Source organism: Agelaius phoeniceus, chromosome 3 (genome assembly GCF_051311805.1).
Source record: "Agelaius phoeniceus isolate bAgePho1 chromosome 3, bAgePho1.hap1, whole genome shotgun sequence".
NCBI classification, from domain to species: Eukaryota; Metazoa; Chordata; class Aves; order Passeriformes; family Icteridae; genus Agelaius; species Agelaius phoeniceus.
The window spans coordinates 27,868,716-27,895,929 of NC_135267.1; the positions used below are offsets into that span (position 1 = coordinate 27,868,716).

At 40.9% G+C, this 27,214-nt stretch overlaps 1 protein-coding gene across 15 annotated transcripts; it reads left to right on the forward strand.

The window, feature by feature from the left end:
* Positions 1–16: 16 nt before the first annotated feature.
* Positions 17–26,784, forward strand: CILK1 (ciliogenesis associated kinase 1). Of its 15 annotated transcripts, none has more exons than XM_077174962.1 (16): positions 18–218; positions 416–517; positions 1,992–2,169; positions 5,895–6,156; positions 8,034–8,088; positions 9,559–9,680; positions 10,924–11,003; positions 13,408–13,540; positions 13,972–14,143; positions 14,682–14,849; positions 17,121–17,417; positions 18,551–18,741; positions 19,278–19,432; positions 20,745–20,876; positions 22,609–22,722; positions 23,185–26,784. In XM_077174962.1, the coding sequence occupies exons 4-16, from the start codon at positions 6,056–6,058 to the stop codon at positions 23,337–23,339; spliced, it is 1,875 nt and encodes a 624-aa protein (XP_077031077.1). In that variant the 5' UTR covers positions 18–218; positions 416–517; positions 1,992–2,169; positions 5,895–6,055; the 3' UTR covers positions 23,340–26,784. The 15 variants fall into 15 exon arrangements, with proteins under 15 accessions (XP_077031080.1, XP_077031077.1, XP_054485922.2 ...); XM_054629947.2 differs by having other exon boundaries at positions 5,974–6,156; XM_077174965.1 differs by lacking the exon at positions 1,992–2,169 and having other exon boundaries at positions 17–218; positions 23,168–23,199.
* The last annotated feature ends 430 nt before the right edge of the window (positions 26,785–27,214 follow it).

Consider the following 27,214-nt stretch of genomic DNA (forward strand, 5'->3'; position numbering starts at 1 on the left):
GGCGGCGCGGTGCAAGGCCTGCTGGGGAGCGTAGTCCGCCGCGCGCACCAGGGGAAGGGCAGCAGAGCAAAGGCTGCCGGGAACTGTAGTGAGTGGGAATCCCGGCAGGCGCGATCCCAGGAGTGGGAGCCGAGGTGAAGCGGCGATGTTGGGGAGCCGCGATTTCCGCTGTGACTGCGGTCAGGCCGGGACCTTGGCGCAGGCAAATTGCCTACCAGGTAACGGGAGAGCGCTTGGTGCCGCGCTGTGGAGATAACAGCGGTGCCGAGGCCATTGAATCTCGTGGCCGTGGTAATTTGCCCGTCCACTTCAGTGAGCACAGTTATCACCTGCTGTCAGCACACGCATTGTCAGGTTTTCTAAAAGTGGACGAAACCTATTTTTATAAAAGCGTATCACAGTCTTTTTGTTCCAGAAGAAAACCACGTGTATGGATCTGTGGACCTTTGTGCCAGTCTACTGCCCTGAGCGTTTTCAGGAAGACGATGAGGAGGCGTGTGTCTTCTCTGAAGAGCAGGTGAGCGCTCAGGCTTGGGCAGCGGGCCCGGGGAATGGGGCTGCAAGGGCTCTGGGAGCCGGCATCGGCAGTGGGTTTCCGATCTAGGTGAGTGTAGCGCTGATCCCTGGCCGGGCAGCCGGGGGTGGTGCGGAGCGGGGCACTGGGTGCTGCTGTGGACTGTGTGAGCAGTAGAGATGACACGGCATGGCCACCTGAGGATTTGAGATGGGGTGCTCACGGCTACAACTGGTTATCAGTAGTGCTGCTTCTCGTTTGGAGTCAAAGCTGATTTTCTCCTACCTGGGTGTGCCTCTGCTTAGATACTAAACGTTGCATTTTAGTAAAAAATCCTTCACTGTGAGGGCAGTGAGGCGCTGGCGCAGGTGGCCCTGAGAAGCTGCGGATCCCCCATCCCCGGCAGTGTTCAAGGCCAGTTTGGGTGGGGGTCTGAGCAACCTGGTGTAGGTGAAGGTGTCCCTGCCCATGGCACGGGGGTTGAAACTACATGATATTTAAGGTCACTTCAAATCCAAATAATTCTATTATTCTATTGGGAATGGAAAAGCCTTGCCTGTAACAACAGAAAAACGGCATCCTGTGGCTGTCGCACGGCTGAGTGCTAATACGTGATTGTGCACATGGGCTGTAGTATGGGTAGCTTAAAGCAGAAATCTCATGTAAGTGTACACTGCTCCTCCTGGCTTCACTGAGAATCATGCCTGTCTGTTGGAGGGAATTTGAGTCTTTATGATATATCCATGTAAATATAAAGATTAGCCTCTGACTAGATGGGGTGGGGGAGACACCCAGAGCTTTGTTTTTCCCCACACCTGTTTTAGCCAATGAATGTCTTGTCCTACACTGTATTCCTGAATTACAGCACTAGCTCATCCTGTCTTTCCAAACCCTGAGAATTAACTCTATGCTTTACTTTTAAAACCTAAGGGATGACGTGTAAAAAGAAGCTGACACTTCCTGAATCACGATTACAGTCCTGATAATCAATTGTTTTAGAACAATTTTTTGTTCCTTGTTTTCCTTTTACTGCTCTTCCTGTTATGTCTTAGGCTGATCCTGTCAGAGCCAGAGTGAGCTGCTGCTGCTTGGGTGAGGAAGGCACAGGCCCCCACTTAAAATTTCGATATTCTTCCCATTTGTTCACAGTTTTGTATTTCCACATTCTAGTTTTGTTGTTTAAACTCCTCTCTGAGATGTGAGAGGCCCATCAGTGTGGGGTTCGTGTTTGTTCGGCTGGGTTTTGTTTTCACAAGGATCACAGAACTCTTAGGGTTGGTGAGGTCTTCTGGAAGTCATCTAGACCAACCCCCCTGCCAAGACAGGGTTACCTAGAGCTGGTTACACAGGAACACATCCAGGGTGAGTTTTCAATGTCTCCGGAGAGGGACTCTATGACTTCCCTGTGCAGCCTGGCCCAGTGCTCTGCCACCCTCAATGTTCTTCCTCACAGTTAATGGAACCTCATGTGTTTCAGTTTATGGCTATTGGTCCTCGTCTTGTCACTGAGCACCACTGAAAAGAGTCTGGCACCATCTTTCTTTGCACCCACCTCTGAGATACATCTACGCATTAACGAAATCCCCTCCCAGTCTTCTCCAGGCTGAACAGGCTCAGCTCCCGCAGTCTCTCATAAGAGAGATGCTCCAGAGATGGTTTGTTTGTTTTCTTTCTCCTTAACACCCAGCTCAGCGCCCCCTCTGCGAGGGGCCCGGCGGCTCCCCGGCCGCAGTCGTGGGGCGCTGTCCCCCCGCGGGGAGCCCCGCCGGGCCAGGCCGGGCCGGGGGCGCGGGGGCCGGGCCGGGGCGGGGGCCGGGGCCGCGCCATGGGCCGAGCGAGGCCGGCCGGGGCCGCTCTGGGCCGCAGCTGCTCCGCGGGGCGGCGGCGCCGCCATTCCGGGCCTGTCCGCAGGCCGGGCCCGAGCGGGGAGACGCGTCCGCGGTGAGTCCTGCCGGGCGCGGGCACGGGCACGGCTGGCCGGGGGACCCGCGGTCCCGTACGGCGAGGAACGGGAGCGGGGGCACGCGAGTGTACCGGGGTCGGGCCCGCCGCAGCGCGGAGGCCGGGCAGGAGCCGGGAGCTGGCCTGAGCGGCGGACCCGCCATCGCTCATCTGTCCCTGCCTGCGTGTGCAGCTCATGGGGCACCCCCGGAGCCCTCCGTGACAAACGGGGCGGCCGCGGGGACCGCACCCATGGACACCCACGGCTGTGAACCCCGCCTTTCTCACTGCTGCCTGCTAGTAATACCTTCGAGTAATTGCCACGGCGCAGGACAAGTTTGAAAAGGCACATGCTGTTTGTTTACTATCTGCGTTTCTCGGCTGTGGCACCGCGAGCCAGTTTCGCTTTCAGTTCTCAGTGCTTCAGCACTTCAAACTGTAGTGGATACGTATTTAAAGGGTTCATAAGCGACAACAGTAGGTTTGAGTTGTACTTAGTTAAAAAGCATTCTCGATATATTGAATTAGGCTTGCTGTTAAAGGCGTTTTGCTGTTCGATTTCTGCGGGGATAAAAGTATAGGTGAGGTAGAGTTTGAACTCGGAGTTACAACACGGTGGAAATGAGGGGTTTACATTTTACTCTAGTATCAACACACTTTTTGCTTTAAGATATTTTTGCAGTTTATATTTACATCCTCTGGTGGTGTGAATTTGTGTAGATTGTATTTTTAAATTAGATGATACATGTTGTAGCTCTGCAGACTGCTTGTTGGGAGACTCATGCTCTTTTCAGTAATTTCAGTGGGGCTCAGGCGAAACAGTCTGAAGGCCAAGTAAAGTAGATTTTAAAACAACCTCACTATTTTATCAACAAGAAATGGTGCTGATTGAGTTAACCAGAGAAGACTTCATTCAGGTTTTGTCAGTGAGTTTTCACACAGGTGGATTTGTGCTTCCAGAGGAGCTCGGTTAATTTCTGTGCATCCTGGCATGTTTTTTAGCATTAATTCCTCATTGAAATAAGTGTTTTCTGACTTGTTGTTATTGTTGTTTTTGGTTTCCTTGGAGTTTTTTGTTTGTTTGTTTATTTTGGGGTTTTTTTGGTTGATGGGGGTTTGGGGTTTTTTTTTGGGGGGGGAGTATTGTTTCAATAGGGTGGGGGTTGGTTTTCTTGTGTTTTGGTTTTTTGTTTGGTTTTGGATTTAGGGGGTTTGTTGTTTTGGGGGGTTTGTTTTTGTATGTTTGGGGTTTTTGTTGATTTGTTTGGTTTTTGTTTTGGGTTTTTTTTCTCACTTTTGGTCTTCACAAATATTTCAATTAGTCTGTTTTGGTCACATTTGACAATTGCAAAGATAATTTCATACAAATTTTTTTGAAAATTGGTGGCTGTGGGAAGGAGAGGCACTTAATTAGTATCCTCAGTAATGAACAAATAGTTAGGTTCACCACTTCCATCTGTTCAAGAGACATCAAACAAACAATCTATCCAGCCATTGGTGATCATTGCAAGTAGTGTTAAACATCTTTAGTTTTGCTGTGGTTCTCAAATATGAGGCAAGGGTGCTCCTCCACTCTTCAGTCACAGTTCCCTGAAAGGGATGTGTGAATGGTAAATAGGGACAGCATAGGAGTCTGAATTTTAAGACATCACAGCTGTTAGGATCACAGTTTCAGAACTGTATCATCAGGGCAGCGTGTGCGGAAGAGTCCACAAGTCCCAACTGTGTTGATTTGAAATTACTGTATAAAATTGTTTGGATATTAATACATTTTAGGTTTTCAGACTAGGAGAGCATTCGAGACAGTGTCATTGTTTGAAATCTTGTTGCCAAGGATCTGAATGAAGGCTTTTGAGCTGCTATCCAGTCACTGACCATTTGGAGTAAGCAGGTTAAAGCTTTTTAACCTGGATGCAGACCACTGAACATAGCTTTGTGCTATTCAGGTGCACAATCTGAAAACCAGCCAAAAAGGACCTGGTACTTGAAACTGCTGTTGTTAGGGACAGGCTCTGTGTTCCCTGGCAAGTAGTACAAAATGTGGGATTAGGTCTCTAATGTAAGGTGCTCAGTCCTGGGTCTCTGTAGTAGTGAGCGTGTGGAAAGAAACAGATACTGCTACAGGGCAGTTCCTGCTGCCTGTCTGGGACACTGACCAGTGTCTGAGATAGATTTAGAGACATGCTGCACGATGGGTAGATTGTCAAAAGGTCTTCTAACTTCAGATTTCCTGGTCTTCATTCCTGGATCAGTATTAGTGGGGCTAGTAGGCTTAGAAGATGGAAAATAAAGGATGTTCACAACTTCTTGCATCTACAGCATTGTGGCTCTGCATTGATGTCAGTTCAGAGTTCCAGTAACATAATCCCATTACCTCTAAAATCATAACACAACTTTGTGAAATAAGGGAGATACAAGGCTACTGCAGGGAAAAAAAAGTGAAAATGTAGTTAAAATACACATTACAGAAGGCAAAAGTCACAAGTCATGAATATTGTTTTCTTTTTAAGGGGTGAAGAATAAGAGAATGCAAGTGACCAAACCTTCATTGCAGGGGAATTTTATTTCAAATCTATGATTAGTTTACATAGAATGGATTCCATTTTTTCTAAACTATAGTGGAGGAAATACCAGCAACAATTACATTAAACTAGAAACAAGAAGTTCTTTGCTTTATTATCTAGCAGAGATTCTGTGGATGCCCCATCCCTGGAAGGATTCAAGGCCAGACTGGGTACTGGAAGGTGTCTCACTCAGCCCATAGCACAGGGGTTGGAGCTAGATGATTTTTAAGGTGCCTTCCAACCCAAACTGTTCTATGGCGGTTTTTTTGTTCATGCAGTGTCACAACAAAAGATTAGGTAGATAATCTGATGTAGCCACTACTTCTAGAGACTGATTCATGCTTAGAGTTACTGTAGTAAAATACGTTTGGTCTTACCTGACATGAATGTAATATTCTTCCTCTGCACACTTTGTTTAAAGGAATGCATATGGCTATGCTCTCTCACATAGGACCATATGGAAATTCAGGATATTGGTTTAACTGATGGCAGTGTGACTTGTAAGGTGATGACTTACATGCCTAAAAATCTGGCTAGGACAGATCCCCTCCTATTGTATTGTAGAGCTTCATTTTTTCTGCTAGCAGATGATTTTCTCCAGGCCATGAGACTTTATCCTGTGACTTTAGCAATAGTGTCTCCCATCAGGGCTGCCTGCAAGCTTTCTGTAAGGTACCTTTAGCTTTCACTTGGGACTGGCTTTGGGGATTATACCCAGTTACATCCAGATACAGGCTGGCTCTTTCTGGTGAGACACCAGGACAAGTGTATGTGTATGGCTCACAGGGACTGTTCCCTTGGAGGAGAGTGGAGTCTGCAAACAAGCAATCTCAGAAGGGTACAGAAATCAAATGGATTATGTTCTGTGCTTTCAGACCAAAGGCTAAATCTTGAAAACATGATTCCTGCAACTGTTCACACTGTCCTGAGTGCTCTGTATTTATGCTGCCACAGAAAGAACTGGTTACACTTGGAGGAGAAAAAACACAGGAAACGCCAAGGACTGAAATGCGCTTGCAGCTGAAGTATCCTCATCATGAATAGGTACAAAACTATCAGACAGCTTGGTGATGGGACCTACGGCTCTGTTCTCCTAGGGAGAAGCATTGAATCTGGAGAGCTGATAGCCATTAAAAAGTAAGTGTTCTCATACATTACTTAATAATGCATAGTCCAGGTTTTTCCTTTCTAGGTCTGCATCAACTTGGTCATGCTGCTGTGAGTACTTGATGTTCCGTGCAGCTTTTTAGTATGCAGTTGCATTTGGGCAGCACGATAAAGTGCCTTGTATCCTCCAAAGCCTCAGCAGGAGTTAAAGAGGGTGAGATATATAGGCTTATTGTGTAACAGCACTCTGCTGCTATGTGCAGTCAAACGAGTTTTACGTATTACTTAGAGTATTCTGCAGTGCTGCTTTGGAATCTACAGCCCTTTTGCTGCTGCATACATGGAACATATATTTTGTAGTCTAATTTTCAATGGAATATTAATACTGCAGTGATAATTAACACAACTGATCTCATTGTCCATTATCTGTATCTTTTATGCTATGACATACTGGTCTTTTCAACTGAAGATTTTCTTGAAATCCCTTGAGAAATTCACTTGATTTTTCTCTTCTGCTTCAGTAGTGACTTTAGTTGGTAAATGGCTTATTTGTCCTAGCTATGGTAAGAGACAGCTGTAAAGCATTGCAGGCACCTTCCTGAAATACTGACCATGACAAGGGACAGATTTGTCAAAAGAGCTTTCAGTACAATGCTGTTTTGTATGAGCAGTCAATAGCTGGCTTTATCAACTTTCTAAGTCCCCTCTGCTGAGGGTATTTTGCCTGTATCAGACCTTGCTTAGAAGGTCTTGCTTTAATTTTCAGTTTGCAATATGGGAAAAACTCAGAAAAATCAGAACAAGCCAGAAGTATTCTCTTACTTAGGTGTTAATGCCGGTCCTTTGTTAAAAATAGAAGTGGCCCAGTAACTGAGTGCACAAGACAGTAACTGCAAAAACACTGCTAAAAAAATATCCAGACCCCTTAATGACATGAGGGGCTTGTAGTTCTTAAACTACTCTTAATTGTGAGAGCCATTTTCAAACTGGAAATTGCTACAATAATAAGTAATACTTAATCATCCTTAAAGGCAAAGGCTCAGATCCTCAGAGAGTGCCCAATTCCCTCTGAAATCCAGACTCTACACAGTTGAGTATTTTTGTGAGTTTTAATCTGTGATCTTCTGTGTGCATGTATATGTGAGCCTTCATCCTTTTGGTCTTGACGCATAGTTACGTCTCAAAGAACTGAGTGGTAATCAAAATGTGTTTGAACACACAGGACCATACATTACACACAAATATTGTGTTCAGAGTTACAATCTGGCTTGGGAGAAAACTGCCCCACAGTTTGTTTCTGTTGGAGCAGAGTTGCTTATAAGCTTGAAGGGGAAAGCAGAATTTGAAAAGCAGTTGGCATGATAGATGCACCTTGCAAGGGAAGTAGAAACATGGGGAGTAGTGGACAAAGGAAAATGTGGAAATACAGCAAAATACTAAAATCACAGAGAAATCAAAAATAGAGAAGAGGGGCAAGGAGGATATGATAAAATTGGAGATCCAGGAAGTGATTGGATCTTATTTGATTTGTGTCAAAACTGTCGAAACTATCCTTGTTCTTTTTACAGTTAGACTCTATTCTACCACATTGTTATAGCAGAAAGAAAAATAGCATGCCTGGGCTTGTTGAAGGCTCTGAATTATTTTCAGCAGGATACATATACAGAAAAATGCAATCCTGTGTAATAGTAACTATTATTTGACTGTAATTGTATTTGAGTGTGTATTCTAGTAAATCAACTTGCCTGTACCTTGTCTAGAGATGTAAAGTCTTTTGACGAAGGAGCTAGCATTGTACATTTTCATGGAAGAACCGTATTGTTAAGATGCTGTGAGGCTTTTGGTTCTAAGAAAAGCTGATGTTTTCAATGCATTATTAGTTATTCTTTCCCCCTCTACTTTTGTAGAATGAAGAGAAAGTTTTATTCCTGGGAGGAGTGCATGAACCTTCGAGAGGTTAAGGTACTTGTTTTGTTCAGTGATTGACTTCAAATTAGGTGATCACTGTCACATCAGATTCTTTACAACTCTTGTGTCAAAACACTACTCCCAAAGTGAGCTGTAGCATATGACATTACTGTTCTGTTTCCTGACTCTGCATTAGAAGGGAGTGTCTTATAAAAACGCTTATTGAAATTCTGTAGTCTTACAAAAATTATTTGTAGTTGTAGAGAGCTGCAGTGAGGAGTGTGTGAGTGAGAGCTTTCCTGTCACAACACCTGGAGTTGATTGGTGCTTGTTTTTCAGAGCTTGAGAACACATGCCCTTTGTGCAGCATTAACTTTTGTACGTGCAGTTGTTTCTCTATAGTTGGCTTGGGGACAGACATACAGCATGAAATTCTGATGCCAACAAAACTTTGAGGGTAGGCTCTAGGGGCCTCCTTAATTTATAGTCAGCACTGAAAACATGCAGAAAACCTAGGTAATTTTTCTTACAGTACCTTGTAAAAATGGACATTGAGTACACTGAAAATCTAAAAAAAGAAAGAAGAGCCAAGTTTGCTAGTTTCAGCTAGGGTAGAGTTAATTTTCTTTGTAGCAGCTTCTATGGGTCTGTTTTTTGGATTTCTGACCAAAACAGTCTTGACAACACAGGTGCGTTTTAATTATTGTTGAGCAGTGCTTTCACAACCTCAGGCCCTCTCTGTTTTTCATGCTTCCCTGTCAGTGAGTAGGCTGAAGGTGGGCTAAAGGCTGGGAGGGGACACAGCCAAGACAGCTGACCCAAGGGACCTGCCATGTGACATTGTGCTGAGCAATAAAAGGTGGGGAAAGGAGGAGGAAGCAGGAGACCTTCAGAGTGATGGCAGTTGATTCCCAAGTAACCATTATATGTGATAGAGCCCTGCTGTACTGGAGATGGCTGAACACCAGCCTGCCCATGGGAAGCAGTGAATGAATTCCTTAGTTTGCTTTGCTTGTATGCTTGACTTTTGCTTTACCCATTGAACTCTCTAGCTCAGCCTATGAGTTGTCTCACTTTCTGTCCTTCTGATTATTTTCCCCATCCTGCTTGGGGGGCTGAACAAGCTCAGCTGCCTGCAAAAGTTAATCCACAATACCGAGGAAGACTTTCCAGGGTTGTTCTTAGTCTTGACTCTAACCTGACTGTTGCTAGTGCAGGTGCAAGAAGAGTGTGAATTCTGCCATTAGGAAGTTTCTTACAGAGAAAATGCAGTTGTTTTGGTGTTGACAGTGACAGCAGATACCTGGCTTTTGAATGACCAGCACATTAAATTGCTGTGTAGACTGCATATGCATGTGGTAATACTTGGAGATCTGTTCTTTGTTCTCAGATCTGTCTGATTATTTAAGACACCAAAGAGTTATTGATGTTAATCCTTCTGCAACAGTGAAAAAAGTTGGGGTTTTTTTCTCCTTCACTATATTAAGACCCTTTTAAAATCTGGTTTGTATTTTCTGTTTCTAGTCTTTGAAGAAATTAAACCATGCCAATGTGGTAAAGCTAAAAGAAGTTATCAGGGAAAACGATCATCTGTATTTTGTGTTTGAATACATGAAGGAAAATCTTTATCAGTTAATGAAAGAGAGGTATGTAACAGCATCGCCCATTCCTATATAAATTAATTACTTGTGTAATGTGCTTTTAACACCCCTGACACTGTTAAAAGGACTTTGGATTATTTGTTCAGGCTTGGATCACTATAGCTTAAAGCTGCAGGCTGCAGCAGGAGCTGTGACTGTCCCTTTGAGCATATCCCAGCCCGTCTAGTGAGTTTCCAGTGTCTTGTCCCACATTGGTGTGGTAGGGTGTTCTTTTGAGAGGTAGAAACTGGGGGTTTTAATAGTCCTCACTCTGTGGAGGCCTTGGACCTAGAACTTCTGATTTTTGTGTAAGTACTCCCATGGTGCTTTTATAAGAGATTGGTATCACCATCTCTTCTTTTATGGCTTCCTCAAATAAATGAATAAATAAAAAGTAGTTGGAACAGTAATCAAGAGATGTCAAACTTCGGATTGCTTCCAGAAATTATTTTTCCTTGCTGTTTGAACTGACATGACCAAAGACTGCTTATTTCATTTGTCAGCATTCTGAATAAAATGTAGCTTTTTGGTATTTGCTGGAGCATTAAGAAAGTCTTAATTTTAGCCTTTGGGCCATAATAACATCCACCAGAGAATAACTGAGGGCAGAAATTCCTGCTTTGAATTGTTTCTCTCTATGGACCATAGTATCAGCCTGGCAGATGACAAGAATCTTCCTTGATTCAGCAAAGTAAGGTCATTATTATAATACATCTATGTGAATGCCACATGAAATACCTTTTTAAGCATAAAAACACTATGCATGCACAGGTATAGAAAACTGTAATTTAATTGGGCACATATATGGATATATATTATATGAAATAATGAACTTTGAAGAAATGGTTCAAGTCTATAACAGAAACTAGTTATCTTTGGGAATGTCACAGAAATGCTTGATATCATACCTTCTTATGAAAACAAAAAGCCCAGATGTTTCTAAGAGTATGTTTTGCATCATACTCTACAGTTTAGCTAGGCCATGGACTTTTTAAACATTGTGTAAATCAGACCTTTAAGAATGTGAATTACTCCCTTAATTCTTAGTTAATTATCAGTTTTGTGCCAAGGGACTGTAGAATAAGAAATAAGAATTTCTTCAGTAACAAGAAAAGAAAGTAGGCAAATATGAAAAGCTGACTAGCAGTTTTATTTGTCACTGCTACCTTTTATCTTTGGTTCATTAGATAGCATAAGCTAATGTATGAATTTAGTCATGAATATTTATTTCTTCCCTTTTATTCCACAGAAACAAACTGTTCCCTGAATCTACAGTTAGGAATATTATGTATCAGATCCTGCAAGGGCTTGCATTTATTCATAAGCATGGTAGGTTACATTTTTGTTATAAACCTTCTGAATTAGAGACAGATAGTGTTTGTGTAAGTTTTTTGATTAATACACAAGCAATTACATTACTAACTTTAGTAGCAGGAATGATCAAAAGAATGGCTCTGTATGAGAGATTCAGATGATAGAAAACACCTGTATTTTATAGTTGCCTAATACTTCATTCTGGAGGTTTTCTCAGTTCCTTTTCTGTAGATTTCCACTTTCTCAGTCTGGCAGCTGGCCACTCAAGCTCGTTGGATGTTAATGAACACATTTCTTGATAGATTTAAAGGTCCCCTGAAACTGAGAATAAAGAAGAAATTACTCTTTTCTCCAGGTGCTAACAGATACTTGAATAAAACACACATTTTCTATAAGATATAGTTAAAGTAAGAAAGTCTGAGTGACAAGCAGCTTTCATTGCATGGGCTTCCGACTAATATTTATAACAATGGTGAAAGCTAAAGCTGATGTACCAGCCACTAGTAACAAGACCCATTAACTAATAAAGAAATCTCAAAACAAACATCTTATTTTAACAAAAGCTTCCTCACTGTTTTTTGCTGACCCCTGCAATTCTGTCCACTAGATAAAGTGAGGGTTCTGGTGCTGGGCAGCTCTCTGGGTTATCAGATAGAACTGACATCAGTGGCCGGAGTCCTCGAAGTGAAATGCTTATAAGGACCAGTGTTACAGTTCACTTGAAGAGCACATTTAACTGTGTTTTGCAAAATACTTTCCAGCTAATGACTTTATTCACTCTTCTAATGGAGCGTGGATACTCATCTGAAACCTAACTATAAATTCCAGTCTGTTTCGGTGACATACATAATATGTAAACATAGAAAAATATTATGCTTGATATGCGAAAATCTAAGCCAGATTTTTTCAGTGAATTGTCAAATGGATCACAGCATTTCAGAACAGCTTTTATTGCTATTTAACTTACTATAGCTGTTGAGACTGAACAGTTCTGTGTCAAAACTGCCTTCTTCACTGACCTGCTACCACACTAGACTTGTATTTCTGCCAAGATGTTGCAAATCTATAGTTAAGAACACCTGGAAATATTTGGCAAGCTCAGCGGGATGGTTGTGATGATATTGTGGCTCACAGAGTAAGAATGAGTGTTCCAAGATTCTCTCCACAACAGTTTTGGAAAAAATCACATGAACATTTTTTCGCTCTCTCTGTTTCTCCATTCTGCTCCTGTGTAGCATAGAAATGCTTGTCAGGTAAACTTCTTATATTCTTTGTCCATCCAAACTCTTAAGCATCTTTTTATATTTGAGTACACAGTGGATTGCTCTTTCTACAAGTTTGTCATGAAATAAATTGCCTCACAAGCATTCTCTTGGTGCATGTCTGTGCAACAAAATATAGAAGTGATTGTCCTAAATGTAACTAACAGCCTTGATTGCTTTGCCTGGTACCTTTCACAAAGAAGCGGTAATTCAGGCTGGCCCCAGAATGTCAACTCAGCATCCCTAGGAAGGATGCAATCTCCTGGTTAGTAGATATCTACAGCACTATGTCTTCAGTGATGTTATACATTAATCTAATGAACAAAAGCTAATCTAGTTATACTGGACAATGTAGACACATCCTGTGTCAATGTTTAGTCCATTCTCTGTGGGAGCATATTCAAAGTCATGGAAAAAGTAAGCATATTGGAGTCTCTGGAAAGGAGCTGGGAGAGCTTCAGTTAGGTACTGCAGAGGGAGCTGTATCTCAGAACAGTGGTTCAGGGCGCTTGCAAGAAAGAGGCAGGACAAGATTTCCAGACTAATGGTGGAAGCAAATTTCAGAGACAGTAGTCAATGATACACAAGCCCTCTTCTCTCATTTGTATTAAAAGAGCTCTTGCCAAGCATTCATTCATGGTCAGTTTTTGCTGAATGCAGGGAACACTAAAAAAATGCACTGAGATCCTCTTACATGGTGTTGAGTAGCTCAGTGCTTGCCAATTATGTTCTCAGATTTAAAAAGAAGTTTGAAGCGCAAAAAAAGCCCTCATTGTTTAAAATAGCATTTTATGTAATTGATTGATAACTTCATTGGTCAGTTGCCAGTTAGAATGAAACTAGCATTAAAATGGTGGAAATTTTTTTATGTTAGAGGAGTGTCACTTGAAAGAGAGCTGTCTGAATAAATGCTCTGAATTGTTACAAGATAGCCATCTTGTGTATACTCTTTTTTCACAACCTAATAGAACAACACTGTACTGATCAGCTCTGCTGATCACATAGTAAGTACTTTGATATCTGTGTGGTGCTATTTCAGCTTCAATGCTAAGAACTAAAGCAAAACTATCCAGTTAGAAAATAAAGGATACAGGAAAATAAAGGATACAGCTGTGAGTGACATCGCAATCCACATCAATATTTCATTTGAATTTCAGGGTTCTTTCACAGGGACTTGAAACCTGAAAACCTGCTTTGCATGGGACCAGAACTTGTGAAAATTGCAGATTTTGGCTTAGCTCGAGAAATCCGATCTCGACCTCCTTACACTGATTATGTATCCACAAGATGGTAAGTGCTAGTGCTCACTTACATTGTAAGAACTTGCAGTCAACACTTGAAAGTAGTACAGTACTGAATTCGTGCTGGTTGTTGTACTACTTTTGATGCCTCCTCATTATGAGACTTTTATTTAAGCTTGGTGTAATTTGAAAAGCTTCAGTTAGTGCAAGATAGTTTACAGATAGCAACAACATAGGAGGAGATTGGGAGTGTAGTAAGGCAGGTGGGAACATGCTAGGATTGCTGTGTCAGCAAGGTGTGAGAGAGTTTACAGAAGATTATATAGTTTTAATCAAAAAAAGAAAAACAGTCTGTGTACAGGAGAGGAGGTTTTAAAATAATGTTCGCTCTTAATAGCAAAGGATGAAGAGGTGAGCAATTTCATGTATGTTTGAGTTGTGTTGATTGTTGGGATTTCCTTTTCTTTCTTTCCTCTACAGGTACAGGGCTCCTGAAGTACTTCTGAGATCCACCTCCTATAGCTCTCCAATTGATATTTGGGCTGTTGGGTGCATAATGGCAGAAGTTTACACACTGAGGCCTCTCTTCCCAGGCGCCAGTGAAATTGATACTATATTCAAAATTTGCCAAGTCTTAGGGACACCAAAAAAGGTAACTGAAGTGATATTCCAGACTGCACTAATCCTGCAGCTGTTCTACAGTACACAATGGCATGGTAGCAGTAAGCATAAAAAGAATAAATTTTCTTCCTTATTGTTAATTTATGGTATTGATCTCAGATAAAATAAACTAAATTAAAACTTGTTTTCTGTGCAGTAATTATGCTGTACCTGACACATAGAAGAGGAAAAATAGGCCCCTGCATAGCAAACAAAGTCCTTAGACTGTGATTTCATTAGGTGGGAATTTAATTTTTTCTTGTACATTGCATAAAAACCTATGGTTTAAGAGGTTAAAAATTGGGATCATGGCAAGATTCCTGTTTCCTGATTCCGTTTGTGCCCTTGACTCTGTCAGATGTACAGCAAGACTCACCTCTCACCAGAGGTTTAGGGTGAAGATTCACAGTGAAATTTTCAGTATAAGACCATAGTAACGGTCTGTTTCAGGTAGAATATGTGCTAGTGTGTTTAGGCACTGATACTTTACAGCTGAACTTCTTTTGTGTTTGAAAATCTCATTCTTGCAGAACGACTGGCCTGAAGGCTACCAACTTTCAGCTTCCATGAATTTTCGCTGGCCTCAGTGTGTACCTAACAACCTAAAAACTCTCATACCTAATGCTAGCAGTGAAGCAGTGCAGCTCATGAGAGACATGCTGCAGTGGGACCCCAAAAAGCGGCCAACAGCTAGTCAGGTTTGATTTTATTTTCTTTTTGTCTGCTTGTGATTTTTTTCTTTTACTGCAAGGAACAGTCATTTAGCAGTTGCTCAGGGGTGCAGTTCTTAGAAGGGAGGAAAATCCAAGGACAATTTGAAAGACAAAGAAGGGTAATTAAGAGAGAGTAATTAATCTTTTGCATGAAACATCAGCTGCTTGGGGTATGTGCTTAATAATCAAATGTATAAATACACTTAAGTGTAATCTAGTCACTGTGAATAGCAGCAGAGTGAAGGTAGGATATATGGCTGAAGGCTGAGGTGCTGTTCTTTCATAGTGGTGTGCCACAGAATGACTGGAATCTGGTTCCATCATCTTGCCCTAGGCAGCCTGTGCTAGTACTCAGTTACTCTCAGAGTAAAAAAGTGTTTCTTGATGTTCAGAAGGAGTTTCCTGTGTTTCAATTTGTACCCATTGTCATTGTCACTGGTCACACCTGAAAAGAGACTCAGTCAATCTCCTTTGCACTTTCCCTTCTGTTTTTTTGCATACTTTGATAAGATCCTCAAGGACCTTCTCTTCTCCAGGCTGAAAAGTCCCAGCTCTCTGGTTTTTCTCATATGTGAGATCCTCCAGTCCCTTGATCACCTTTGTGGCCTTTTGCTGGACTCTCTCTGCTATGTCCATCTCTCTCTTTTTCTGGGGAGGCCACAACGGGACACAGCAGTTCAGGCATGGCTTCACCTGTGCTGAACAGAGGGGATGGATCACTGCTCTTGACCTGCTGGCAACACTCCTGCTCAGGCAGCCCAGGACTTAGTCTTATTTGCAGCAAGGGCATATTTGGTAGCTGTTCCATGTTCAACTTGGTGTCTACCAGGTCCTTCCCTGCAAAGCTGCTTTCCAGGTGGTTGACCCCAGCATGGACTGGTGCATGTGGTTATTCCTTCCCAGGACTTGGTATTTATCCTTGTTAAATTGGTGAGGATCCTGTCAGCCTGTTTCATCAGCCTGCCAAAGTCCTGCAGGGGGGCAGCACAGCCAACCAGTGTGTCAGTCCCTCCTTCTACGCCTGTCATGAGCAGGCTTGCTGAGGGTGCACTCTGCACCACCAGCAGCATCATTAATGAAGGCGTTGGAACAGTATTTGCCCAGTAATGACCTCGGGGGACACAGATACTTCCTGGCCTCTAACCGAGACTTTGTTTCACTGACTGCCACCCTTTGGGCCTGACCTTTCAGCCATCTGTTAGTCCACCTTGCTCTCTGTTCCTCCAGCCCAGTGTTGCCTGGATAAGGCTTGCTTTTGCTGGGCAGCCTCAGCTCAAGTGCATTGCAGATATGTTCCAACATCCTGTACATAAGCCTTGCCCAGGTCATCAGTGTTGCCTATACAGGTGGTGGTAGCTGCTGGTTTTGGGTAGTACTCAACTAATACAACGAGCAGGGCATCTTTTGAAAAACAGATGGGATTCTTGACACTTGACTTCAAGGGCCATAGCTGAACCTTTGTGATTTAATTAGACCTTCAATATAAAGTGCAATTAAAATCTTGAAATTTAATGAAAACAGTTAAAAAGTCAAATAGATTATGAATTCTCAAAGGTAACAAAGAACAAAAAACGCTGACTGTAACAGTATTTAAAAGCATTAACAAATGTTTTACAGTAAAGTACAAATAGAGTGAGGAATCTGAGCTTTTAGAAGCTTTTTGCAGTAAGAAGTCTTTGGGAATGGAAGATGAGTGTGCCTGAAACAGCAAGATAGATTAATTGCCTTTACTGACAACTTCCTAATTACTTGTAAGGCAGATAAAAATACTTTTACTCACTAACTTTACTAACTTGTCAGAAAAGGTAGAGACTAATTTCCATAAGGGTTGTGTTTCTTTCACTTAATTCAGTCTCAGAAGTGGAGAATGGAGGAGATATCTCTGGGGTCATTGAGTTTTGCTGGCTGAATCTTGTAATGATGAGGGGGATGTGTTTCACACGTACACATGAAGAGACAGCATGAAATGAAACATACCTTTAGCTGCCATATACCTGGTTAACTATCTTAATTCTGCAGAACCTTTCCCTCTGTAGTAGTCCACAGAGGATTTGATAACTCAGTATCTCTTGAAATTTCTCTATTATTGCAAGTTTTTTGAAGTGGATTGTGCTCACTGGAATCTAGTGTTTAGAAATGGGTCTTCTGCTGTTTCCTACCCCACAAAAAAAGGAAATTAAATTTGTGCTGGCACATAGGACTGGGGTAAATGAAAAACTTCGGTTTTCTAAGCCTAACATCTTTATTACTTTTTAGGCACTTCGATACTCGTACTTCCAGGTTGGGCATGCCCTGGGCATTCAGGAACTGGGAAAACAAAAGGAACTGCAAAATAAATTGTCTCTGCATATTAAGCCTGTCCCTCCAGCACAGCCCCCTCTGAAACCTCATGCCCGAATTTCATCAAGGCCTTTTCAACAAAGCCAGTCTTCTCAGCACGTGGTGTATGCGTGTAAGACAGACAACTCTGGGGCTGAGCACAGTAACTATGCACAGGAGGACAAGTCTAACCAGGTTCTTCTGCCTGCAATACACAATAAGGTTCCTCAGCAGGTAAATGTCCATCTAGCATAGCATAAGCTTTCTGATACTGTGCCTGGCTTTTTTCCTTGTGTTTCTTTTTCTTGTTCTCTTTCAAGGTTCTTGTACTTCACAAGACAAAAAGGACAGTGAGTGGAACTAAAAAATGGTTCCAATGTTCCAACTTTCTGCTAGAAACTGGAAGTTCCTCTATTGAAATCTAAATTCAGTTGCTGTTAAGCAAGTAAATTTCTCGTTTTAGAGCCATTTTGTAGTACCCTTTACACCTGCACCACTTACAGGATGACACTGATTTCATATGAATAAAAAGGATGTAAAGTGTTCAAAATATTAATGGGATTGATGCCAGAGAGAAAAGTATGAAACTAAATAGTATTGAAATGATGGAGAATATTGCCAGAGAGAAAAGTATGAAGCTAAATAGTATTAAAATGATGGAGACTATTGCCTTCATCCATTTAAGGCATCCAATTTATTGACTGGGAATAATAGTCCCTTTGGTCTTCCAAACTGGACATGGAAACCAACAGATTCTTCTTGCAGCATGAGAATGTACCCTTTCTGTCTACCTATGAGGAGACTGGATTCATAAAATAGGTGATGAGAGCAGATAGTGTGAATGCTACTGCTACAGGGTCAGTCATAAGCAGGGTCTGTACTGACCAGTGTCACACAAAGTCAAAATGTACTGCTGAATCTGAATGACTGAAGAGACACAAATTTGTGCCTGTGCTGTCCTGCAAAAGAAAAAAAAAATTAAATGTCTAGACACAGGCTTGTGCAAACATAAGTGTTCGTGCAGTTTTATATTCCCAACATGGGTCTAGAAGTAAAAATTGAGCATAAGGTGATGGTTTGGGAGGTGCATACTGGAACATGAATAGAATTGGAATTGAGACCCAAGAAACTACTTCTTCTGTAAGTTCAGGATGCTTTATTACAGGACAAAATGCAGAAGATCTGTAATAATGTCAGCAGGCTACAGATTGTGTTCTTAGGATGTTAGATGGAAGTTGAAGATTGTTGTTACAGCTCTACTACCACTATTACTCTTTGAGATAGAGGAAAAAAAAGTCCTTTTTGCTCCTGTCACCTAGATTGTGTTGTAAGCATGTGGATTTGTTTCTTTTCAATCTTTGTAACAGAAAACATCTGCTGAGTCTGAGAATATAAATGGTGAACTTAAACCAAAACCTAGGCGAAGATGGGGACATCTTCCCAGGACAGTTAAGAGTTCTGAAGACTGGGATGATTTGGAAGACCTTGATTTCAGCTCTTCCATCATGAGAATGGACTTGAAAAACAAGAAGAGGCAGAATGATGAAACTCTTTGTAGGTAAGGGGGTTTTTATGTGTATGTGCTATTTGGTCTATTTCTTTGCCCTTTTCCTCTTTCTTAGTAATGTTGCTCTTCATGCTTTCTTTGTATCTAGAAGTGTATATTTATACAATTTCATGTTCTTTTTTTTTCCCACTGAAAATTATAACTAGCTTAAGTCTTTCAAGTTAATTTTTTAATATATACTTTCTATTTTACATGTGGACTATTTTGACATATTCCACGCATATAAACTGGTTTTGGACAAGTCTAAGCTGCAGTTTCCATGGATCGTATACAGAAGAGAGAAACTTACTGAGTGACTTACAAAACTTTAAAAGCAGTATATAAGGGAACTAGAAGCACAAATCTGATTTTCAGGGGCACTTGCATGACTTCGGGTTGATAATATTCCCTGTTGCCTGTGTGTTTATGGTGTAGCAAACACATTACAAGGAAATGATTCCTGGAGATGGGGTCTAGTTGAAAAAGTCAGCTGTGAATATACATGTGCTATAAAAATTGGACTATACATACCAATTTTTCAATTACAGATTTGAAAGCATTTTGGACCTGAAGCCTTTGGATGCTGTAGGCTCTGGCAGCAGTGCACGAACTTCCCATGCGACCTTTTTGCGGCAGGACACTCCTACATCGCGAGTTTCTGCAGCAAAGCAGCACTACTTAAACCATTCTAGGTATCGACCTGGTTAGTAAAATACTTTTCCTTTTCTTCCTGCAATTCCAACAGGAGTATGGAATAGTCATTGTACATTAGCTCTTATCCTTTGAACCCGTGGAGGCGGACCAGTGCTCAAAGAACACGAGGACAGAAAGAGCTTGTAGTGTAAATGGCCACAACACAAACCACATTCTAGTAGTCTAGCAGTACAAACTAGGGGACAGGACTGTTGGTACTTCTTCCTCCTGATGGATACTTTTATACTTGGAAGTGCATTAGAAAATGTCTGTATGTGTGCCAAACTATTCCCTGTCTCCCTAAAAATTATAAGACTGGTCTTCTAGACTGGAAAAGAAATTGTCATGTGTTTACCTCATGAGCGTATAGTGCCATGAATAACAGGCAAACTAGTAGTGGGAATAGAATTACATGCCTGTCTTCATGATAACCTCTGCTGTACTGACACCAGTGCTGAGGCAGGATGAAGTACAGGAGGCAGACAGCATGTCTGCCAGTATTTAAAATGAGATGAATATAAGTATATTCTTTCTCATAATTTCTATTCATAAAGGTAGTGTTAGCTTTCTATTCATTTGTAGTACTACTTCTTCAAAATTAATTAAGTAAATTAGAAGGTATTGTGACAGCAAACTCAGTCTTTTTTCCTGAAATAATAATTGACTTCAAATTGTCTCACTTAGAGTTTTGGTAGCTAAAATTTGTTTTTACTAGAGGAAATTGTAAAATTTTGATCCCAATACTGCTTTTAGCCATATCCTGAGTATAATTGTGAGTGCATTCTTGAATGTTAGATACCCTGCTTAAATATGGGAGCTATATTAAAAACAAATAATAGGTGTCATCTGAACTGTAGTGCAAACTGTTTGCATAATCTGAGGTTTCAGTAGAGACAAAGAGTACAGTACTATGAGAAATGGAATTGCCATTATTGCCTCTCAAGTTATCTTGTTGCTGTTAGGCTTTTATTGGAAGCACAGATTTCATGTACATAGCAGGGTTCACTTTCTGTGACATGAGAGTATTTGTGGCCTTGATATAAGGACCCTGTCCTGTGATATAAGCAACCATTGATGCTAGTGGAGCTACTAACATTGTGATTTCTGCAGGATTAGGGCCTGTGGCTAGTTCCAGTATAATATATAATATAATTCCTGTATAATGAGAGGATGGAGAGTGATTCAGAATTACTGAGAGGGGAGAGGTTTTGGCTAAGTTGAACCAGACATCTGCTCTAAGATTGTGCATTAGGTGGAATGAATGCAGGTCTGTGTGGCAACAGGGATTTTAGTGAAGTAATCTTTGCATTTTTGCAATATAGGAATAAGCACCAGGAATAACATAGTCTCCACTTCAAACAAAGAGTCTGTTCCATCTAATCACTGGCCCAGTTCTGATTTGTCTGGGAAAACCTCTGGTTTGGGAGGAAGTGCTACCAACAGGATGAACTCAGGTAAGAAGGTGTGCTTAAGACTCTGAGGAATGATAATAAGTGATGTCTGTGCAATTCCCCACCAGTGTGTTTTGGAGTCATCCATTTCCAAAACATCAGTTCTGAAGACACCTGCTTACCCTGTCTGTTCTTTGTGTTCAAATCAATTATGAGTGCTCTTCTGTGGGAGACTGCCTTAAACTGAAACATAGTAATTTCTTGTAATGAAACCTCACAAGTCTGACATACCCCATGCATAGAAGGCTGGACAGCTTAGTTCTGTTCAACCTGAAATACTTGCTCCTGCTTTTAGTTTCTCTCTTCAGTTTCTTTAAGTCATGTTTTCTCATTTTCAAACTATTTTAGTCCACCTAGTGCATAAATGGCTGTCATTACAGGAGGAAGCTGGTATCAATTGAACTAGCCGTACACACCACTCTTGTTACATGAATAAAGCAAAGAAAATCTAAGAAAATCTATCATTGTGTTTTTCAATTGATATTGTTTAAAATAATGTAGTATAGTTTAAAAATTCAGACAAAAAGCAAAACTCTTTAATCTTTCTTCTTCAGGGTTTTTTTGGCAGTTGGTATCTCAGGTATTTAATCACTGTTTGAGTTGAAGTAATTAATTTGTAGATTTTTACATTAGTTTTTATCAGATATACCATGTTAATAACACGTTGGTGGTTTTAGATTGTATCTATGTTTAGATTGTATCTATTTCCTCTCTAAACCATGGCTTCAGGTTTTCATGTGATACAGTTCTGCAGTGCCATACTTCTTTTGCATATGTTGTTTTGAAAGTGTTTTATTGCCAATGTTTGTGTTGAATTTGACCCAAAGAAGCATTTTGGGCCTCTAGAAACTCAGGTTAAAAAAACCCCAAAGCAACAACTTAAAGTTTTGGATGTAATTTAATCAGAAAGATTTAAGATGGGAGGACACTGTAAATAGCTAAACTACATGACAACCTTTATATACATAGGACATCTCCTTCCTGGCTCTTTTACAAGTTTTTGTTTCTTTTGTAGCAGCATAGGATGTCATTAGATTATTCTTTATTTATTACCATCATTTCCCACAATAGGCTTTGCCACTGCTCTAGGACAGCGTAGGCACATGTGTGATGGCCCTGTTCTGTGCATGATATCTTGTTTAGTGCCCCTCTGTGCTATAACAACTCTAGATTGTTTTGTTCCATTTCTGTGTCTTATCCTACAGATCAGTCAAATTTATTTCTGCTCATCTTAGGGACCAGTTTTGTAGCTGGCTTTCAAAATCTGAAATGTGAATCTTTACCACATTTTTAAGTTGTGCTCTCACAGGCTTCACTAAGAGCTTTGTGTAGCACCAAAGCCCCAGACTCACTACATAGAAACCATGAGTCAATATATTCTTAGCACATAGTTGCTGAAAGTCAAGCAAGATAATTCCAATTGAACTGCTAAGTTTTGAAAGCTTTGAGAAACCTTGAAAAAGCTGAGATGTCAGAGAGAACTGCCATTCTCTCTGACAGGTACAATTTGTACATATTTTCCATTCATCTCTAATGCATTCTGATGCTGACACTCTACTGAATGCAGGTGTTTATATAGGAGCTATAGGATTCAAGTGCCTTCAGTTAAGTTCTTGTTTTGATCACTCCATGATCAGGCTTGGTCTTGAAAATGATCCCTCAGGGCACACCTTTGTCTCCTGTTGACAGTATGGGAGATTCATTGTGTTCAGGTGTTCCTTGCCATTTCTTTCAGGGCCCATAGGATCAAGTGGTCTAACAAATGCTTATGTCCCTTCATTTCTGAAGAAGGAAGTAGGTTCTGCTGGGCAGAGGGTTCAGTTAGCACCAGTTGTGGACCCATCTTCTGGTAAGTCCAGTACTAAAGTTCTCTTGGTCCTTTGGTCAGTACTCCAGTGATGCTGTATGTATGCAGCACTGAACTACTTCTCTTTGCTTTATTTTATTTGTCAGTATATGACTGACTAGAAGTATTGTTTGTAACCTTGCAGAACTTCATATGGAGAAGGATTTGGTTTGTGTTTACTTTTGTTTATTAAATATGTGGGTTTATCTACAGCTTATTTCAATGGTACCTATAGGTTGGTGTGAGAGCTGGCGTAGAATTCACACTTGCCAAATCAGCGATGTAAATATTCTTTGTCTGCTAAGGTTTAAGGGATTGGATCCACTATTGTTTCACATCAGCAAACTTTGTTAAAAAAGGAGACTTACCTCCTGAAGAAGTAAGGATCTGAACCTGCACCCAGTTGTTGTTCAGTATGGACAGCTCTCACAAAACCTTTTTATCACAGAATTTTTTGTCCTTTAGATTTTGCAGCTCTGACATCGGTCAGACCCCTTCTTGGATGGCCGTCGTTCAGCTCGCCCTCCAAGAGCTCGCCGCGGTTGATGCCCCTGCCGCCGGCAGCGGAGCCGATCCACGGCCGCATTGACTGGTCTGCCAAGTACGGCGCTCCCCGGTGACCGAGCACTGCGGGCATCCCCCAAAATGGTGTCCAGCGTGGGACGTGCCGTACTGCTTTATATACCTGTGCGTTTAAAAGGAGCAGATCTTACATGAATGAGACATTTTTGGAGGGTTTTTTTACTACTTTGCATTAATCTGAATGCAATCTTGTACCTTTTTGTATAAAAATGTTTTGTTGTATACATGGGTCCAGTTATTTTCATAAAAGTGATGCATTTTGTATATAAGGCTTAGGGTATTTGGCATTTTTATACAGTAAATTTTTATAATGAACTTTTAAAAAATTTAAATTTTTTATTAGACTCAACTTTTTGTATAGAAGTGGATTAAAAAAAAAACGTGGTGCAATATTGCAGTGAAGAAGTACTGAGGAAGGGGCATTCATTAGACATTTTCTGAAGTTTTATGTGCTAATTGAGGCTGTGTAATTTCAAGTGATGCCATGTCTCAGTGCCACACTTCTGTTGTCCTATGCTCATTGCTTTGTACTGACATCAGAGGGAGTGAGTGAGCGACTTAACAGTGTAAACTCTCCTTCACAGTCACTGAGAGACTGCTAAAAGATAGTGGGAGGCACCTTTTTTTAAATTTATTTTTACCTTTGAAAGGTTTTTTGTTGGACTGCTATTCAGATTTACCAAATCTTACTCTTGTTTGGTGAAGGGTAAATACTCTTCTGTGGATCTGTTTTCTGACACAGCTTTCCTTTTTCCTGCTTAAAAGTTGTTCTTTGGCATTGTTCACAATGAAATAGAATGTGGACCTACCTCTGTTAAATTCATGTAAATGGTCTAATGATTTCTAAGGAGAAAAAAGAGATTCTGTTTCATCTTTTTCTTTTGTTGCAAATGTAAAAGCTGGAGATATATTAAGAACATATTAACAATAAATTAATAGCACTAATAAAACTGGTTTCAGAGTAACAAAATATTAATGATATGCCAGCAACATAGTTTAAGGAAACAAGATCTATGCAGCTGATTTAATTTTCACAATTGTTCTAAATCACTTAAGGAAAAAAAACTTCAAAAAACCAAAACAACCCAGAGGAAATGAGTTGGTCTAACCTTACTTATGTTTATGCTCAGTTCTTCTTCACTCAATACATCTTTTACGATGTGAAGAATATGTCAGCTTCCATAAATTTGGCCCAGAGGCTCTACAGGAAAAAATGGGATCTTATGTGGTCCTGTTAAAAAAATGTTGTAAAACTGTGGTTGATTTCACTGAAATTGATAAATTTTAAATTGGTAAAACTGTTCTTTGAAGAGCAGTTTAACTCAGTTTATGAGAGTATGATTTATATCAAGGTATAGAGAAAAGGAAGTAGCCCCATAATCTGGTTTAGTTCTACTCTGGAAAGGAGTGCCAGAGTCCAGCCGTCAGCAGAAGATTCTTTTAGAGCCAGCATTTGTCTGTTTTGCACCTCCTTCTACAGAAGAAAGATAAAACTGTTCAGTGCTGTGGGAGAAGACCTTCCATAGCTGCATTCTGGAGCAGTGCTGCCAAAGCTGAAGTGTGCTGAGAAAATGCATCTCCCTGAAGAAGTGTGCAGAAATACTGATCTTACTGAGCTCATTGTGTGATCAGCTCAGGAAAATAGTTTATTTATGAGACTTAAATCCAGCCTAAAGGGATCAGAGCAGGTGTATTTCTCAGCTTCCAGCCATTTCACAGGAATTGAATAGTTTCTGTGTCAATGAGATCCTCTCCATGGGATCTGCCAGCACACACAAGGGGCAGCTGCTGTGGTCGAGATTGAGAACATATTCTGGCCTTTTCAGTGCTTCCCATGGTGAATGTGTGGGATTTTGAGGAAACTGTACCCTAGGGTAGGCTGCTGGTTCAGTGCTACAGGGGGAACCACAGGGAGCACTGCCCACTGTTTGCTTTTATAGGCTCAGCCCACAGTGAGACAGTACAAGACAAAGAAAGAGCAAAAGTGTGCATGAAAGACTTACACATGCCAAAGACCTCTTGTGTGTCCTGCTGCCCTGTTATCTGGGCATGGCAAGTACTAACTCCAAACCATACCTAACTGCTTCCACAGCAGTGATGCCAATGCTTAGCAGTAAAGTAAAGCAGCCACTTGATTTGTAAAGTGCACACTGATGGGTGTCTGTGGGTAAGTGGAAAGGGAAATATGTATATTTGTGATAGATAACAACTGGAAAGACAGTTGTTTCTCTTGGAAATAAATACCTGTATTTATGTCTATGTTTCATTTAATTTATTTTATCACCAGGTAATTTGTCTCAAGAATGAACACCCTGAACCTATCGCAGTATCCTTAGACTTAAGTAGGCCATGTAAGTAGTCTGGTCTGTACACTTAGTTCCTACAAGTGGAAGGAGACAAGTCATGAGAGCAGGCAGCTGAGGCTTGGATTCATCATACCTAAGTATGAGCTCCTTTGTTGTGAGGTGACTCACCCCTGGTGAGTGAGAATCATGTCAAAAGAAACCCATCTCATTTGAGAGCATACTAACATTCTGGAGATACCTGAGTCTCTACTGAGGAGGGGGACAACTCTGTGAGATTTAAGTAGCACAGGATGAATCTGAACCTGGCCTGTAATCTCTGAACCTTTATCAGGCCATCAGTGATTCTCTTGACTATAGCATTCACGCTTTAGTTGGTCCAGTCAAAAGATTAGAAAAGTAAGTTGTACTTATAATTTTCTTTTTTTTATATATCTCCTCCTTTCCTAAGTTAAAGCCTTTTATTTTTGGGAAAAAAGCTAATAATCTTGACATTGAGAATCACAGCTAGTTTTAACTTAGTGAGACAGAAAATTAGCTAGATGTAATGGCTGTATCCTTTACTCAAGCACATTCTTACTGAAGCTGGAAAAGTTCTTTTTGAGCAGGATAGAGCTGAGTTTATGTATTTTACCGTGCTGTCCCTGTGCAATACAGATATGGAAAAGATAGAGGTCTTTATATACTGAAATCTGGACAAGCAGCATATCTGAGAATTTATGATATGTAACCTACTACTTTGTGCTTTAATATTTAGCATCTTTGTGGAAAATGTTTTTAGAATTGTACTGTTTACATTTTCTCAGGCATAACATGTAATAATAAAGGAGTCTGACAGTGGATTCATTTACCCCTGTAATCCATATTTTCCAAAAAGCATTGTGTAAGTGCCATAATGTTAGCAAGAAGAAAAAAAAGCCAGAAAATCCACTCTCTTGGTGTTCCTGTATCTGATAGGGCTGTTGATATGAGCAGGATGTTCCATAATGTGAGGAGGAAAACGTGTACTGAAGGAACATTTTAGAACTTAATATGGAAGGAGGGGGTGGAATTGTCAGAGATGTGGAGAAATAATGGTTCTTGTTTATTCAGTGTTTTTGTTCAGCAGCATTCTAAATGCTTGTTTCATTCCTTCTGTGTCAAATGTCCTGCCCAGAATAAAGTTATCCTTGAGGATGCACTGGCTGACTGACTTGTTCTTTTATTCAGTTTTTAATGAAAGCACTTTAGTTTGTTTTTTGTTTGGTTGGGGTTTTTTTAGTTGGAGTTAGTTTTTTTTTAAATAAGCCACCTTGGAGGGACACTGCACATTCACTGGCCACATGGTTTGAGTGTAAGCATGTAATTCCTGCAACACACTGTGAGCTCCCTGTAAAACTGATCGCTTAGTCTTCCTTGGCTGTCTGAAACTACCTGCTAGACTGAATTGCAATATGCATAACAGGAGGACAGGCAGCTGAACTAGATTGTTGTGGGTCCCTTTCTAAGGGAAATTATTCTGTTCTGTTCCTGTTCTATTGTTCTGTGTCTTGTGTCACCTCTTTAGCCTTCTCCCCTGCTTTCAAGGCGGCAGAAGCTGAAAACAGTTTATACCTTACAAGCCCAGCCAT